The sequence below is a fragment of the Marmota marmota genome, unplaced genomic scaffold, assembly GCF_001458135.2.
Source record: "Marmota marmota marmota unplaced genomic scaffold, marMar, whole genome shotgun sequence".
NCBI lineage: Eukaryota > Metazoa > Chordata > Mammalia > Rodentia > Sciuridae > Marmota > Marmota marmota.
Genome location: NW_026000205.1, coordinates 3,465,945 through 3,483,942, shown reverse-complemented (window position 1 = coordinate 3,483,942; position 17,998 = coordinate 3,465,945). Strand labels below are relative to the sequence as shown.

The 17,998-nt window shown below is 40.4% G+C and overlaps 1 protein-coding gene and 1 non-coding gene across 10 annotated transcripts in view; both read left to right on the top strand.

The window, feature by feature from the left end:
• The window catches only part of Sae1 (SUMO1 activating enzyme subunit 1), a 73,380-nt gene that overhangs the window by 4,516 nt on the left and 50,866 nt on the right, over positions 1–17,998 (top strand). For all 9 annotated transcript variants that reach the window (XR_001504698.2, XR_007343010.1, XM_015496647.2 and 6 more), the window contains exons 2-5: positions 3,905–4,016; positions 7,767–7,940; positions 10,674–10,816; positions 12,469–12,568. Coding sequence is in view for 7 of the 9 variants with exons in the window: in XM_015496647.2 (XP_015352133.1) it covers positions 3,905–4,016; positions 7,767–7,940; positions 10,674–10,816; positions 12,469–12,568 (529 nt within the window). In the remaining 2 variants the exon portion in view is untranslated. The remainder of the gene's footprint in view (positions 1–3,904; positions 4,017–7,766; positions 7,941–10,673; positions 10,817–12,468; positions 12,569–17,998) is intronic.
• On the top strand, positions 7,454–7,563 carry LOC125612681. The gene has a single exon (XR_007343161.1). It is a non-coding gene; the product is annotated as a small nucleolar RNA U6-53/MBII-28 (small nucleolar RNA).

Genomic DNA, 17,998 nt, shown 5'->3' with positions numbered 1-17,998 from the left:
CCCTTCCATATTTTCATCACAAAGACAATACAATACACTGAGACAAAACAAGACACAAACATACTGTATCAATCTTCTCCACTTTTCTCAAATGGCCATTTTCCTCTCGCCCTATCTGCCTAGGGACGAGCAGATTTGCTCCCGTCCTATCTATGGATGGGCAGCATTTTTTTCGTCACGTTTCCCCCCGAGTGCCCCGGGGCTCCCCGGACGGGCCACCATCTGCCGCAGCCCGGCTGGCTGGGGCCAAAATAACTGCGGGGAGGGGGGGGTGGGTGGTGGTGACGAATAACTTGTGTACGTTGATACAGCAGGAGTAGGAGCCGTTTATTGCAGGACAGGAGCAGTATTTATACATTCCACACAGCTTATCTAATTAGCATAAACTAGATACATCAGTCAACCAATCAGGAATCTCCACACTTAATGGCTGGCTTTTGTTACTTCTCAAACCATTCCCTCTGGCATTTTGCCAGGCACCATCCAGACTTGTTTATGAACTTTAACATTCCCCTGGCAAAATGCCAGGTGTTATTTTGACTTGTTTACAGACTCTAACATACATCTGCAAAATGGAGGAAAGAGTGTGTTACTAAATCTTTTTTTCTTTTTTTCCTCTTTCTGGCCAAGGCTATCCTTGAATCTGTGATCCTCCCGTCTTGAGCTTCCTAAATTGCTTGTATTATAGGTGTATGCCACCATGCCTGGCTTTTTACATATTTTGTGCATAATTTTTGTAGGATTGATTCCCAGAAGGGGAATTGCTACATGAGAGAGCATGAATCATAATAACTGATATTCATTAATTGGTGACTATGTGCCAGGTATTGTTTTAAGCACTTTTCATATAATCGAGCCATAAATAAGCTGTAGTCACAGGGGCGGGCCCTAGCATGGTTAAAGATTAAACACATAAATATGAGTTTTATTGTTGACAGCAGTTGAATTAAAAAGCAAAACAACTCCAGAGAAGTTGGTTTGTGGAGCCATATAGGAATGTAGGCTTTGGAAATGCTATGTGGCTACATGAGATGTGTTGTCAGAGGCATTTAAAAACATTCTTTGCTGGAAAAGTTCAGGAGAGGATGCTCACCCCACTCAGTCATAATTAGAAAGGACTTTTGGAGAAAATGAAATTCAAGTTGGGTTTTGAAGTCTTGGGAAAAGCTGGACTAGTTAGAGGAAGACAGCATGCATTTCAGGAGTGTGGAATGTGATTTAAAGTCTGAACATGGGCACACACCTCTAATCCCAGCTGCTTGGGAGGCTGAGATGGGGGATTGTACGTTCAAGGCCAGCCTGGGCAACATGGTGAAACCCTGTCTCAAGAAAAGGAAAGAACATAAAGCCTGAAGGTGGAAAACTGGAGGCATGCTTGGGAGTGAGTAATGTAGAAATAGTAGGAAATAAGGGTGGTAAAGTAGGATAGAGCCAATACTAAGTGGCTTTAAATGCCAGCTTTAGTTTTTAGTGTTTTTTTTTTCTTTTTTCCTGTCAAATTTTTAAAAATCTGGACCCTTTTATGTAAGTAAGGCAATGGATCCTGAGAAGAGGTTATTATATTCACGTAACTTGTGCATGTGTTATATATGTCAGGTAAGGATGCTTTGGCACTCACATTTACAGGTTGTCAATGGAATTAAATGACATGAATTGAGAATTAGTAACCCCATTTTACTGATTGTATAGTTTTCTGGGTCACCCAGTTAGGTAGTGGCAAATCCAGAATTCAAACTCCTGTTTTCACACTCAGAGGACATTAATGATTGGAAGTGCCCATTGCTGAAAAAACACTAGGGGAAACAAGAGCCTGAGGGGGAAAAATTAGTGGATTTGGAGATTAGGAAGCCATAGGTAAAGTTTGTAACTACAGATTCCCACTGGAAAGGTGGATCATTGGTAACTATTTTTTTAAAATATATTATTTTAGTTGTAGATGGGCACAATACGTTTATTTATTTTTATGTGGTGCCAGGGATTGAACCCAGTGCTTCATGCATGCTTTGCAAGTGTTCTACCACTGAGCCACAACCCCCGCCCATGCTAACTATTTTTGAGATACCAAAGTGCCAAATAGGACAAGATCCAGTCACTCAGCCTGAAAGGGAACTTGGAAGCTACAACTTAAGGTGCGCCGTGGCAGGGTCAGCTGAGCTAGTATGTCTTATCTGTGATCTGGAGGGTTCAACTAAATCCAGAGGTTGTAATTAATCTTTCTGATGTCAATTTTTTTTTTCTTATACTGGGGATGGAACCAGGGGTACTCTACTACTGAGCTACATCTCTAGCACTTTTGATTTTTTAAAAAATTTTTAGTTGTCGATGGACACAGTAATTTTATTTATTTATATGTGGTGCTGAGGATTGAACCCAGTGTCTCACACGTGGTAGGCAAGCACTCTTCCACTGTACTACAACCCCAGCCCCACACTTTTGATTTTGATACAAGATCTTACTAAATTGCTGAGGCTGGCCTTAAACTTGTTGGGAGTTGCTGGGATTACAGGTGTGCTGCACTCATCAGGCTTTAGCTACTGCTTTTATTAGACTCCTAGTTAATTGCATGCAGGTGTCTAAAATTATTGGAGTCATTTTCGCAAAAAAACTTTCACCTGTTTTCCCCAATATACTGGTACTTTTAGAGAATTGACTTTTTATATAAATCAGTAGTAAACTCATTGGCCAATAGCAGTCAAGTTTAATTTTGTTACTGGGGATGGAACCCAGGGTCACTTGACCACTGAATTACATCCCCATCTCCAGCCCACCCACCTTTTTTTTTTTTTAATATTTATTTTTTAGTTGTAGTTGGTCACAGTATCTTTATTTATTTTTATGTGATGCTGAGGATCAAACCCAGGGCCTCGCAGGTGCTAGGTGAGTGCTCTACGGCTAAGCCACAATCCCAGCCCCTGACCCATCTTTTTTTAAATTGTTTAATTTTTTAAAATTGGAGTCTTGTTAATTTGCTTGTAGCCTCCCTAAGTTGCTGAGGCTAGCCTTGAACTTGTGGTCCTCTTGCTTCAGCCTATTGAGTTGCTGGGAATATAGGTATATGACAAGAAGTTGAGTTTATTTGAGACTATTTTAAATTCTTCTTTCCAACCCTCAACCCTCATTCTTGGGATTGGATCCAGTGGCTCTCTAGTGCTGACCTATATCCCCATCCATTTTTATTTTTGAGACAGAGTCTTGCTTAGTGGTCAAGGCTGGCCTCAAATTTGTGATACTCCTGCTTCAGCTTCCTGAGTTACTGGGATTGTAGGTATACACCATTGTGCCCGGCAGCTGGAAAGGGTTTTTTTTTAAAAATTCTCCATCATGCTTGATTTTTGTCACTTTTTTTTATATTTATTTTTTAGTTTTCGGCGGACACAACATCTTTGTATGTGGTGCTGAGGATTGAACCCGGGGCCGCACGCATGCCAGGCGAGCGTGCTACCGCTTGAGCCACATCCCTAGCCCTTTTTTTTTTTTTAATGTGATGCCTCATGCATGCTCGGTAAGCACTCTTAACACTGAGCCACAACCCCAGCCCCGTTTTTGTCACTTTTTGATATATTATGTATTTGTTTATCTAACTCCTCCTCCAGGAAGCAAGAATTTTCTTATTCACACTATGTTTCCAAATTCTCTGTGCCATAGTAAGTGCTCAATAAATATTTCTTTCTTTCTTTTTTTTTTTTTTTTTTAACTTTTTATTCTATCACCAATAGAGTAATTAGCAATTCTTTTGAATGAATTTTTCTATGCAGGATGGGTTGGAACCTGTGTGTTTTCTATATTTGAGGCTGTGGAACTATGGTGTATTTAATTAGAATCAAAATTACTTCCCTGTATTTTGTTCTATGATTCGTAATCTCCTCTCTTCTATATTAGGAGGTTAACAGTTTCTGCTTTACAGGCTGCGGGCCTCCCGGGTGCTTCTTGTTGGCATGAAAGGACTCGGGGCTGAAATTGCCAAGAATCTCATTCTGGCAGGAGTTAAAGGACTGACCATGCTGGATCATGAACAGGTACGCTGTTATCACCTTATAACTGCCCTTTTGTATCTATCCTCTTCAGTATGAAGATTTTATGAATGCCTATATATGTTGTGAAAGGATGGGTAGTGTTAGTGGAACTCTAGTCTTTGGAAACTGAAGGTACTAGTGCTGGGTTTGAATTCTAGATCCACCCAGAGGAGATAGATTACCTCACTGAGCCTGCCATCTGTAAAATGGAGTTGATAGCATTTCCCTTGGAGGAATAGAGAAGTAGTTTTCCAATCTATGCCTAAAAACCACCTGGATAACTAAATGAAGTTGCCTGGAGCCTTTGTGGTAGTACCCTCAGTGATTCTGGTTTAGAAGATCTTGGATAAGGCTCAGGAACATATACATTTAAAGATGTCTGAGAGCTGGGAGTTTTGGTGCACACCTGTAACCCTAGTGTTTGGGAAGCTGAGGCAGAAGGATTGCAAGTTTGAGGCCAATTTCAGCTGTCTGGAAATAAAAAATTTTAGAAAGTGGGGGCTTGGGGATGTAGCTCAGAGGTAGAGTGCTTGCCCAACATGAGTAAGGCCCTTGGTTCAATCCGTAGGACTGGGGGAAAAAAAAAAAGAAAAAAGAGAGAAAGAAATAGGGAGAGCCGTGGATGTAGCTCAGTGTAGAGTGTCCCTGAGTTCAATCCCCATTCCACCCCCCCTCCCCAAAAGAAAAGAAAGAAAGAAATAAAAGACAGATGGGTCAGGAGATTTTGTTGTAGAATCTCCACAAATATTACTTTGAAAAACATACTAGTTGGGTGAGGTGGTACATGCCTGTAATCTAAGGCAGGAGGATCACAGGTCAAGGCCAACCTTAGCAACTTAGTGATGACCCTGTCTCAAAATAGAAGAAACTGGAAATGTAGCTCAGAGGTAAACCACCCCGGGTTCAATTTTCAGTACCAAAGGGGAAAAAAGCGAAAAAGAAAAACATCGAATCAGAGCAAATATATGTGGGTTGTTTAGCAGAGATACACAGTAAGCATCTAATAAATAATTATATGACAGTGCTGTTGAATAATATAATGGTAGCACCCAACTCTAGTGTAGTTTGTTCTGACCTGTCTTTCCTTTTTTTTGGTACTAGGGATTAAACTCCGAGGTATCTAACTACTGAGCTACATCCCCAGTCCTTTTTATTTTTTATTTTAAGGCCAGTGTCTCACTAAGTTGCTGAGGCTGGCCTCGAACTTGGAATCCTCCAGCTCAGCTCCTAAGTTTTTGGGATTACAGGCGGGAACCACTGCACCTGGGAACAAAATACTTGGAAGACTGTATTATTACACTGTATTATTTGTGACTTTCTTTTCTTTTGGGCAATGAACAGAATCCTGTCTTACACTAGGTAACTAGCATGAAGTCTAGGCTCTTTAGACAAAAGTAAATTTAAAAAAATATTTATTTTTTAGTTGTAATTGGACATAATACCTTCATTTTATCTATTTATTTTTATGTGGTACTGAGGATTGAACCCAGGACCCTGCACATGCTAAGCGAGCGCTGTACTTCTGAGCTGTAACCCCAGCCCTAGACAAAAGTAAATGTTACTGAGAATTTTTATTTATATATTTTCCTAGCCACTAGACTAAGTGAAAAATTTAAAAGCCGATCTTATGTGAGTATTCAGGAATACCTGGAATTATTTTTTAGAAATTGTACTATAAAGTGAAGAGAAACATAGGTTGGCTCACTTAATATTACAGCCACAGATTGGTTTTTGAATTAAATTTATCTGCCTGTATTAATTTATTTATTTTGGCACTGGGGATTGAACCCAGGGACGCTCAACCACTGAACCACATTCCCAGCCCTTTTTTTAAAATATTTTTTTACTTATTGATAGACCTTCATTCATTCATATGTGGTGCTGAGAATCTAACCCGGTGCCTCACACATGCCAGGCAAGTGTACTTCCAGTGAGTCCCAGCCCCAGCACCCCTCTCCAGTCTTTTAAAAATTTTATTTAGAGAAAAGGTCTTGCTGAGTTACTTGCTGAATTGCTGGGGTTGGTTTTGAATTCACCATCTTCCTGCCTCAACCTCCCAAGCTGATGGGATCACTGGCATGGTGCCCAGCGTTTTTGAATTTAATTTAAAAATCCTAAGGAAAAAAATTCCTGCAAGGAAGGTGCCAGAAGTGGGCAGGGGATAAGAAACAGAATTATTTCCCCAACTATGCTGCCCTCTAGAGGCTGAAGCACCTTGTCCTGAGGAAGACTGCTGTGTATAGAGAGGATAAAAGCTGACACCTAAGGAAGGATACTACCTAACAGTAGAAGTCCTGGGCATGGGAAAATGAAACCACTTGGACACAGTAACTTCCTCATCTGGTTTAGGGATTTAGAATGGGGTGCATAATGATATATTGAGAGGTGTGGGGTGTGGTTCTGATACCATATCAGGACAGTGTTGAAATGTACAGACTTATTGACATCCTTTACCTCTTTGCTTGGAGTGTTGTGGGGCCTTCCACCTGCCTAACCACCTGGTGGTTCTCATCCATATGTACTTGAGAGTACCTGAGGAGTTACTTAAAAATAAAGTTCTTGGGGTTGGGATTGTGGATCAGCAGTAGAGCACTCTCCTTGCATGTGCGGGACCTGGGTTCAATCCCCAGCACCACGTAAAAATAAATAAGTGAAATAAAGGTATTGTGCCCAACTACAACTCAAAAATAAACATTTAAAAAATAAAAATAAAGTTCTTTAGGTGAATCTAATAGTCATGGTGGGTTAACAGCCACTGACTTCATATATCTTGTTCTTAACTTACCAAGCCAGACTCCCATCAGATAAAATTTTTTTCTTCTAGTACTAGGAATTAACCCAGGGATGCTCTGCCATTGAGCTACATCCCTAGCTCTTTTTATTTCAGTTTTCATTTTGAAAAAAGGTCTCACTGACTTGCCAAAGCTGGCCTCAGACTTGCAGTACTCCTGTCTCAGCCTCCTGGAAGGAGTGGGCACTGTGTCTTTCTTAATCAGATAAATTTATAAATTCATGAACACATCATGGTTGTTTACCCTTCTGCTGCGGGACCTCTTCCTTGTTTTCATTATTTAAGCTCCACGCATATATATATATTTTTTTTTCTTTCCTCCTGAGTTTGAATTGAATTTAAAAGTTCATTTTAAGTATTCTTAATTGTGTCTGGTTTTTGCATTGTTTTTAAATCCTTTGTAGACAGGGACTGCATCCTTTAAACTACCTAATGTTTCCATGAATGCTTAAGGTTGGGCACATGATAGGTACTTAGTCAATTCTTACCATTGGTAATTGTTACAGTGGTTATAAATTTAAGCAGATTTAAGTGGAAAAAAGCATGGAGTTCCTGAGTGAATTTCCCTTATGAACACAAGGGGGTGCTATTTAACCATCAATGACCAATTAAAAACCATTAAAATGTCCTATTTAAATCTCGGAAGGTGTCCCAGTGATGAGTTGCCATGCTAATACTGAGCCACCAGGTAGGGCAGTATTGCCCTGGTCTGGGTGCCAATGAATTTAACAAAACTTCTCAAATGGAGACCTGAGGGACATGTTAAAAAAAATATTAAAAAATATAAAAAGAAAAATAATTTCAGAAGGAATTAAGAGTAGGGACTCTGCATTATGCTGATTATTATAGGAGCCGTACAATTTGATGGTAAGTATTTTAGCTGTTGTCTTAAATCAGTTCACTGTCTTTGAGATTTGTTTTCAAGGAAAATTCAAGCACTAAGAAAAAATATTTATTCCCAGGTATCTCCAGAAGATCCCAGAGCTCAATTCCTGATTCGTACTGGGTCTGTTGGCCGAAATAGGGCTGAAGCCTCTTTGGAGCGAGCCCAGAATCTCAACCCCATGGTGGATGTGAAGGTGGACACTGAGGATATAGAGAAGAAACCTGAGTCATTTTTCACTCAGTTTGATGCTGTAAGTTTCTTAGTGTAAAGCCTGTGGGAATTAAGCAAATTTAAGCACTATTTACAGGTATTCTAGAGCGTTTGAATCTCAAATTCTGAGCTTTTTCCCAAGTAAATTTATAAGCTGTTCTGTTGTTTAAGCTTAGTACCTTTCACGAGTGTGTTGCCAGTAGGTCCAATCTGTTGGACCTGCTGTGGCTGTTTGTGACATTGCCGTCTGCTGGCTTCCCTGGGCATGTGTTTCCCTAGACCAGATTTCAGGATTGGTGTTCTGTCTTCTTTCTAGAATCTGCGTGTATCGCAAATATTTGCCCCTGAAAACTTAACAAGTTGTTGATTAATTTCTGTGGCATTTTATTGTTAGAAATACCAAACTGTAGCTTGTGTTTTGTCTTAGGAAAGAATACACCTGATCTTGATCTTGGTTTATGTCTGTCTTTTTTTTTTTTTTTTTTTTTTTAATATTTTTTATTTATTTTTTTTTAGTTATCGGCGGGCACAACATCTTTGTTTGTATGTGGTGCTGAGGATCGAACCCGGGCCGCACGCATGCCAGGCGAGCGCGCTACCGCTTGAGCCACATCCCCAGCCCATGTCTGTCTTTTTTTTTGCTCATGGATATCTAGACAAAATCACCATAGTCATAAGCCAAATGAATCCTATCCAGCCTCATCTGCTTTCACTGCTGAATCTATCTATGCAGATGCAAGAGGATAAGTTAAAATCTATGTCGGGACTTTCAGACATAGTTCCGTGTACCTTGGGAAAACTTAACAATTCCAGGTAACCGAAATGATTACCTTACATAAAAGGTTAGAATTTGGCCTGGGTAGTTTGTTTTCCACACTGGTATATTTTATAGCTTGCATATATCTGTTCAGACATGGGCTCAGAATGTTGGATCATCTGTGCATTTGTCTTTTTTCCTTTTTTACCAATTCCTTCTATTTTGTAGTCGTAGGTAATATGATATCTTCCATTTGGACATAAGTCTTTTTAAAATTTTCTCATCCATAGTTCAGATTCGGTTTATTTCAGTTATCCCATAAACTTGTAGATGTAGAGAGATTTTTTTTTTTTTTAGAACAGATGCATGAGGCCAGTGCTGTGTACCTGCACAGGGAGAGTGATTGTCTCTTTGGGCCTTGTTTGGCTGCTCCTGGCAGGGGTTGTAGTCACTTTTGACTCTGCAGGGTTCCGTTTAATCAATTGCTTGTGTGTGTCCTCTGTGGCTTTCTTACCTTTCAGATGTGATTTTTTTTTCCTTGGATAACTACATCTTTTGAAACACCAAAGGAACACATTTCTCTGAGCATTATTTCAGTTTCCAAGCAAAGAGTGTCTGTCAACTGAAAATGGCCTTGTGTTCAGGAGAAAGCATGTGCGATTTGGAAGTTGTCTTTTGATGGTGATCACAGAGCTTCTCCTGAAAAGACAGAGTTTTGTGCAGTAGAACTTGGCCATTTCCAATACCTATTTATTGGAAAACAACCCAGAGGATGCAGAGCACCGGTTTACTGCCTTAAGTCAGAGAAGGTCACTTGGTCTGTAACCTTTTCTTTTATCCTTACTTTCTGATAAAGTTTCTTCCAGCAAACTGTGGACAAATAATTCCAATGGGACTTGTTTATCTTTGTCTTAAAATATCAATCAAAAAAGGAAGCTGGAGGAGTCAACTTTAGCAAGATCTTGTCTCAAAATAAAAAAAGGTTTGGGGAGGTAGTTCAGAGACGAGTGCCCTGGGTTCTATCCCCATGGTGGGGGAAAAGTAAAAAAAGAAAAGAGACAAAAACCCGCGTATTTGAAAATAACCTCTGGATCAATTAAAAAAATTAGTTTTGGGTCTGGGATCGTAGCTTCCATGGTTCTCTAGCATGCGTGAGGCACTGGGTTTGAACCCTAGCACCACATAAAAATAAAGGCACACTGTCTGTTTACAGCTATGGAAAAATTAGTTGTATTTCTTTAAATGTTTATCTATTTGTTTATTTATAGTTGTAGTTGGACACAATGCCTTTATTTTATTTATTTATTTTTATGTGGTGCTGAGGATCGAACGCAGGGCCTCGAAACATGCTAGACGAGTGCTCTACCGCTGAGCTACAACCCCAGCCCAGTTTTTCTTTTATCACATATTTAGATTTTAATAGATTTAGCTAATGGTTTAGAAATAACTTGGTAATTATCACTGTCTTTTTCATGAAAACAATGAAATGTGTTTTTTTTATGTTTGTGGATTAGGGGAAGCATTCCTTTTTTTTTTTTGGCAGTGCTGGGGATTGAACCCAACATCCCTGTGCATCGAGGCAAGCACTCTACCAACTGAGCTATATCCCCGAGTCCAGGGCAGATGTTTCCTAAATGGTTTTTCCTTTCTAGCTAAACACATTTCTTTTTGGTCATATAAAGTGACCATCACCACATAACTTACATTTTCTTTTTTTTTTTAGTTGTTGATAGTCCTTTATTTATTTCACGTGTTGCTGAGAATTGAACCCAGTGCCTCACACATGCCAGGCAAGTGTGCTAGATGCTGAGCCCCAGCCCACATAACTTACATTTTCTATGCACTAAAACCTGCAGTTTCTCTTTTATATTCTAACCATAGCACTCAAAGAACCTGTTGTACCAGTTTGAAACTGGCTTCAAACATGTCCTGAAAGACTGTTCATTAAGATTTATGTAGACATCAGGGCAATGAGTCACAGTTTGCGAAACTCACACCCAGACTTTCTTTTTGCAGGTATGCTTAACTTGCTGCTCTAGGGATGTCATAGTTAAAGTTGACCAGATCTGCCACAAAAACAGCATCAAGTTCTTCACAGGAGATGTTTTTGGTTACCATGGATATACATTTGCCAATCTTGGAGAGCATGAATTTGTAGAGTAAGTGTTGGAACAGAAAGAGAAAAAAAGGTATTCTCAAATTTAGTTTTATATACTGGTAGGAAAAAAGGAATGTAAGGGAAGTATTTTACTGTTACCACTCAAAATAGTCTGAAAGCAAGCCATTAACAATTATTAATGAACACAGTTGATTGTGAGTTCAGAATTAGAGGAGATACAGCCTCCGCACTCCAAAATGGTCTAATTTTAAAGCCTAAAGCAAGCAGAGTTCTGTGATAAGTACACCACTGGGTATTTGATTAGTCCATACTTTGTGTTGAACCCACATTTTCTGCGTAGGGAAGGCTTGCTTGGATTGTAAACATTTGTACCCTAAACTGAGTACACATAGTTAGATGGGTTCTCTTGGAGGCACATTCAGCCAAAGTCTACCTTGGAAAAGCTCCAAGGTCCAGAGACAACTCTGGTGGAAAAAACAGACCTTATCCCTTATTTTGAACATTGAGGCTGCATATTTTGGTAATTCTCACATGGTAGGATCTGCAACATTTTGAGTTTGTAGCTCTGGATGAAAGATGGCAGATGATATACAGTATTGTAAAAAACTGAGTTGGGTTTTTTGGACTAGTTACACACACACACACACACACACGTACATCTGTGTGGCTTATTTGGTACATAGGCCACAAATTTTAACCACTTTCCCTTCCTCCCTTGCCAACTCCCTAAAGAGAGGCCCTGTGGGGTGGAGCTTCCTAGCAAGAGCCCAAGAACTTCTCTCTTTTGTTCAGCCTGTCAGGCAGGTTGCTAAACCTTCTCTGGTACGCAGATTTCTGGCCTATAAAATCCAAGTAGGGGAAAGACCAACACTCAAGATATCTCTAGCATTATATGATTTTAGGAATATACTTTGGCTGGGGATGGTGCTCAGTGGTAGAACACTTAACCTACCTACGTTTTCAAGGTTTTGGGTTCAATCTCCACTGGGGGGAAAAAAGGAAAGAAGAATAGAAAAAAGAGCCAGGTGCGGTGGTGCATGGCTATAATCCCAGGATCTTGGGAGGCTGAGGCAGGAGGATTGCGAGTTCAAAGCCAGCCTCAGCAAATCAAGGCACTAAGCAACTCAGTGGCTCAGTGGTTGAGTGCCCCTGAGTTCAAACCCCAGTCACTAGATACGTATATGTGCAAGTATGCATACACACGTGCATCTATCATGTACGTTTTATTGTGGGAGTGGACATGCTGGGGATACAACCCTAGGCCTGTACATGCAAGGCCAATGCTTCATAGCTTGAGCTACATCTCCAGTCTAGGAGGATACTTTTATGTGGTTTATGTTAGGAGCAAAAAAAAAGAAAAAGGAAAAAAAAACTATCTAGTTCCTTGGGTAGGTGTGTAATAAGTAGATAACGTCATAGTAGTGAAAAGCAAGTCACGAATCACTTTGACTTATTGGGAGCTTGTATGTTTTGGGCAGTGTGCTGAACAATTTATGCTATTTCTCTTCTCACAGTTGTGGTGTCAGGGATTGCTGTTCCTACAGAGTGGGTTATAAATAAGTGGCAGAACTGAGATTTGAACCCTGACCTGTCTGACCCCAAAGCTTTTGCTGTTACATACTCTGCGAACTGGTAACATTTTTTATTTTACTGACATGATTCACAGGGTAGACTCCCTTTGTCACCCTCTAGGGAGAAAACCAAAGTTGCCAAAGTTAGCCAAGGAGTAGAAGATGGACCTGATACCAAGAGAGCAAAACTTGATTCATCTGAGACAACTATGGTCAAAAAGGTACTTATAATGTGGGGGAGCAGAGGTTAGAGGCCATGGGGACTTCTAGAGGATCCCATGGGCCTTTTTACATTTGTAAATGAGAGAAATAAGCTCGGTTGAGCAGTCTTAAGGGGAAAGCCCATGCTTACTTACCCTTACACCATGTAATGGGATATGCTGCTGCTTAGTGCCAGATGGCTGTTGCCATGAGGAAATGTGGGTCTAGTTCCAGAGGTGAATGTTTTCCCCTCAGTACTGGGCATTGAACTCAAGGGTGCTATACCACTTGAGCTCTGTCCCCAGCCCTTTAAAAAAAAAAAAAAATGTATTTTTGGTTTTAGGTGGATACATTACTTTGTTTCTATGTGGTGCTGAGGATCAAATCCAGTGCCTCATGCATGCTTAGGGGAGCGCTCTACCACTGAGCCACAACCCCATCCCTGTCCCCAGCCCTTTTATTTTTTATTTTAACACAGTGATTTACCAGGGTGCTGGTTCAGCCTGAGCTTGTGAACCTTTTGCTACAGCCTCCTAGTAACTGGGATTACAGGTGTTCACTACCATGAAAAAAAAAAAAAGATCTAGTGATGTGACTGTGTGATTAAGAACTCCTGGGTTCGGGGCTGGGATTGTGGCTCAGGGGTAGAGCACAGGCGGGACCCGGGTTCAATCCTCAGCACTACATAAAAATAAAGGCATTGTGTTGTGTCCATCTACACCTAAAAAATAAATGTTTAAAAAAAAAAAAAAAAAACTCCTGGGTTCAGTACCTGGTACTTAAAAAAAAAAAAAGTCAGAAATAGATTTTTGTATAGGGTACATACTCAATCTGCTTTGAATGCTATTCTGGTAAATACCATGGAGGTCAAACAACATGTCTGTGTGGCTTATTTGGTACATAGGCCACAGATTTTAACCTCTGATATATGGTTTTGAGCAGGAGCCATTACTTTTATACAAAAAAATTTTCTTTTCTACTGAGCTATAGCCCCATTTTTTCCCCCCTAAATTTTGAGACAGAGCCTCCCTAAGTTGCCCAGGCTGCCTCAATCATCCCAATAGCTAGGATCAAAGGTGTACCACCACCATGCTTGGCTGGCTTTTTTTTTTTTTTTAAAGTATTTATTTTTTTAGGTGTATTTGGACATAGTATCTTATTTATTTATTCTTAATTGTAGTTGGACACAATACCTTTATTTCACTTATTTATTTTTATGTAGTGCTGAGGATCGAACCTAGGGTCCCGTATGTGCGAGGCAAGCCCTCTACTACTAAGCCACAACCCGGCCCCAATCTTTATTTTATTTATTTATTTTTATGTGGTGCTGAAGATGCCTCATATGTGCTAGGCAAGTACTCTACCGCTGAGCCACAATCCTAACCCCTTGGCTGTTTTTTTTTTTTTAAGTTTTTTTTCCTCTCTTCTTTCGCCAAAAACCTTTAATAAGAAAAACATTTAGTGTTGACAGATGTTATCAGTTGTATAGATATATATGTGTGCAAATATGCATATAACGTGCATTTATCATGTATGTTGTATGTGGGGATGGACATGCTGGGGATAGAACCTGGGGCCTGTGCGCATGCAAGGCCAATGCTTCATCACTGAGCTACATCTCCCGTCTAGGAGGATACTTTTATGTGGTTTATGTTAGGAGCATAGCCTATGTTTGGATTTGGTGCAATAATTAGATTCCTTTTATTGAAAGGAATAGGAAAGAGATCAGAAGTCAATGGTTTCCATAAGTTGTGCTGGAATTTAAGAATAACAAGGGTATCATGGGATGGGGAGAGTGATTTGAAGTGGCCAGAATTGGTTTTGTTGGAGTGAGAGGAAAGATATGACCAAGCCCATATTTACTCTGCTTTGTAAATTTAAATGTTGAGAAAGAAAAAACAGCTGGTCAGAATGTCAAGTTAAAATTGCTCTAAAGGGGGGGATTCTAAAGAGTGCAGAAACCACAAAAGAGACTGCAGAAAACCGCAGGAGTGGAACTCTTAGAGGCTTCAGCAAGGCAGCGCTGGAGATTTTCTTTCTTTTGCTTTTTGTGTTTGTATTGGAATAGCTTGATGCTGTGCTTGTGATACAGAGGAATTATTAAGCCCTAATTTTAGTGTCTATTCACAGGACCATAATTATCCAAAGTGAACATTGGTGTTTTGGCCAAAGCTTGAGTCCTTTTCTTTTTCTTTTTTTTTTTAAGACCCAGTCAAGCTTTATCTGCATAGCTCTGGGAGTTTGGTGGGGGAGATAAATTGTTAACACACTGAGGACTACAAAAGCAGCTTTGTGGGTGCTGTCAGTTTATAAATCACACCCTCTTACAAGTGAGACACTTGGCCTTGGTGTGAAAGGTTTAATGGCTTAAGGGCCTTCTCTGATTGAGGCGTGTCTTTTACATTCAGAAGGAGAGAGCCTTTGCTTTGTTAGTCATTCACAGCTGGAAGTTTCCCTGGAGTCAGTTCTGATGGTGCCCACTGGTGTGGATCTGGAAACCTCTTTTGGGAGCCACTTTATCTCACTATGAGGAGAATGTGGGCAGCCTGTGCTTTCACTGGGGCCTTGGTGCACCATTCCTTAGCACTCCATGGTCAGAGCTTTTTGTGAAGCCTCTTCCTATGTGGGGTCAAATTTGAAGGTATGAAAATATTCCCCAGCTGACATTGTTAGTCAGCTGTTACACTTGGACAATTCAGGCTTAAATTCCAACCAAGAGCCCCTTAAGGTTGCAGGGCATTCAGTGCATTCCTGATGACAATCCCTGGGATTCCAAATCTTTTCTTGGTGAGGCTTCACCAAGAGTGTTCTTCAAAGGCTGGGTTGAATTGGGTTTTGGCCTTTCCACCTTATAATAACATGCCTCCTTTATTTTGGCAGAGATACATTTGTGATTTTGAAGTACTCTTCGTAGTAAAAAAATTCCTTGATTGAAATTCTACCCTTTTGCCTAAATTGTACAGAATAACTAGTTGGGTTATGCTCTGAGAATGCAGGATGGGGGTGGGGAAGCCACCACTTCCTGTTTCCTATGAAAGGTTTCTGGTTAGAGTTCCCTTCCCCTCACCCCTTTTCCTAAGTTCAACCAAATGTTGTAAAGCCACTTTTGCTTCAAGGTACACCTTGTGCTCCTAAATTAGAAACTTAAAAAACAAAGAGGAAAAACAGTTTGTGGTTTTCACACCACCTAGGAAGATACTGGGCCTTTCTAGCACCTGTGCCATCATGATAAATAAGGCAGTAGGAAAATGCCTGGCCTGTTGAGGTGATCAGTTTGTTTGCTTCCTTTAGGGTGCAGAAGTCACGAGACAGATTTCATCAGAATTAGGTGGTTGTCACAGGCCTGATATAGACAGTGATGTGCAGGAGATAAAGGAGAGAGTAAAGATGTGGTGGTGAGGAAGTGCCTGAAAAGGTTTCCCAGGGGAGTGTTTGAGTCAGCTTGTGAAGGACAAGTTTGCCAAGCATCAGAGCCTGGACTAGTATGCAGTCAAAGGAAATGAGATAAAAAAAATGACAGATGTAGGGGCAGAGTCACACTGGCTTTCCCCACTCCAAGACAGCCAGTTCTTTCTGTGAGTTAAACAATGTCTGTTGCATATAAGGCACTATATGGGTGCAGAAGCACAGTCCTGTTCTATCAGCCTACAGCTGATGGAGAAGCCAGAAATGGCCTGACCTGATACCTCAGCTGCAGAGGGAGGAAGAGATGGTAGAGAGCATAGACAGTGATCTGAGGGCACAGGCTGACAATTTTTAGGAAAACTGAAGTTTTATGAAGAGATAGGATAAAATATGTAAAAATTGACAACATTCTGAAAAAAAAAATTCAGATTAAAAGGCCACTGTCCCGGGCTGGGGATGTGGCTCAAGCGGTAGCGCGCTCGCCTGGCATGCGTGCGGCCCGGGTTCGATCCTCAGCACCACATACAAACAAAGATGTTGTGTCCACCGAAAACTAAGAAATAAATATTAAAAAAAAAAAAGAATGGTTATTACTTTAAAAAAAAAAAAAAAGGCCACTGTCCCACCTGTGTTGTTCACGTTTTGTTTTTTGAGTTGTTTGGGGCTTCTGGAGATGAGTTGTCTGCTCTTAAAATAGTAGGTGACTAATTTGGGCACTGTTAATACTCCTGATGAATTAGTTGAGAAATTTCACAGTTGAGGATTGATTCTAATTTATTTTTTAAATATTTGTTTATTTTTAGGTGTAGATGGACACAACACAATGCCTTTATTTTTTTATGTGGTGCTGAGGATTGAACCGGTCCGGTGCCCCCCCCAATCCCGCCCGTGCTAGGCTAAGGCGAGCCAGCGCTTTACCCCTGAGCCACAATCCCAGCCCTCTAATTTATTTGTTTATTTATTTAGAGCAGTATTTAGGAATGAGGCCAGGAGATTACTACTTATGAGCTATATCCCTACCCTTTTTTCTTAAATTTTGTCTTCAGATAGGGTCTTGCTAAGTTATGCAGATTAGCCTTGAATTTGCAATCCTTGTCTCAGCCTTCAGAGTAGCTTTAACCAGCAAAAAAACAAGCATTTCTGTGTCTTCCTTTTGTTGGGGGAGGTAAAGAGAGGGTACTAGGGATATAGTCCAGGGACAGTTTACCAATGAGCTACTATTTATTTATTTATCTATGAGCCCTATTTATTTATCTATTTATTGGTACCAGGGATTGAACCTAGGAGCACCTAACCACTGACCCACATCCTTTTTATTTTTTATTTTGAGACAGGGTCTCACTATGTTGCTGAGGCTGACCTTGAACTTTTTTTCTTTTTAAATTTTTTTTGTTTGTTCTTTTTAGTTATGTGTAACAGTAGAATGTATTTTGACATTTTATATATACATGGAGTATGACTTCCCATTCTTGTGGTTGTACATAATACGGAGTTACAATGATTGTGTATTTGTATTCGAACATAGAAAAGTTATGTCTGATTCATTCTACTGTCTTTCCTATTCCCATCCTCCCTCTCTTCATTCCCCTTTGTCTAATCCAATGAACTTCTATCCACTCCACTTATTGTGTGTTAGCATAGCATATCAGAATGGTCAGCCTTTGGGTTTTTTTGAGATTGGTTATTTCACTTAGCCTGATAGTCTCCAGTTCATCTATGGCCTTGAACTTTGGATCCTCCTATCTTAGCCTCCAGAGCTGCTGGGATTGCAGGTGTGTGCCACATCGCCCAGTTGGCTCCTCTATTTTTATGCAGTACTGGGGATGGAACCTAGGGTCTCAGGTATGACGGACTATGTCCCCACATCTCCAACCCCACCCAAATGGTTTTAATATCATCACACTATTCTATATGATCCTTATTATCTTCTCCCGGGTTCCTCTGGCCTTTGCTCCTAACCAGGTAACTCTAGGGCTGCTGGTTCATTTGTTTGAATTAGAAAGATACTTGGAAGGGCAGATAAAGCCCACAACCCTGTTGGGTGC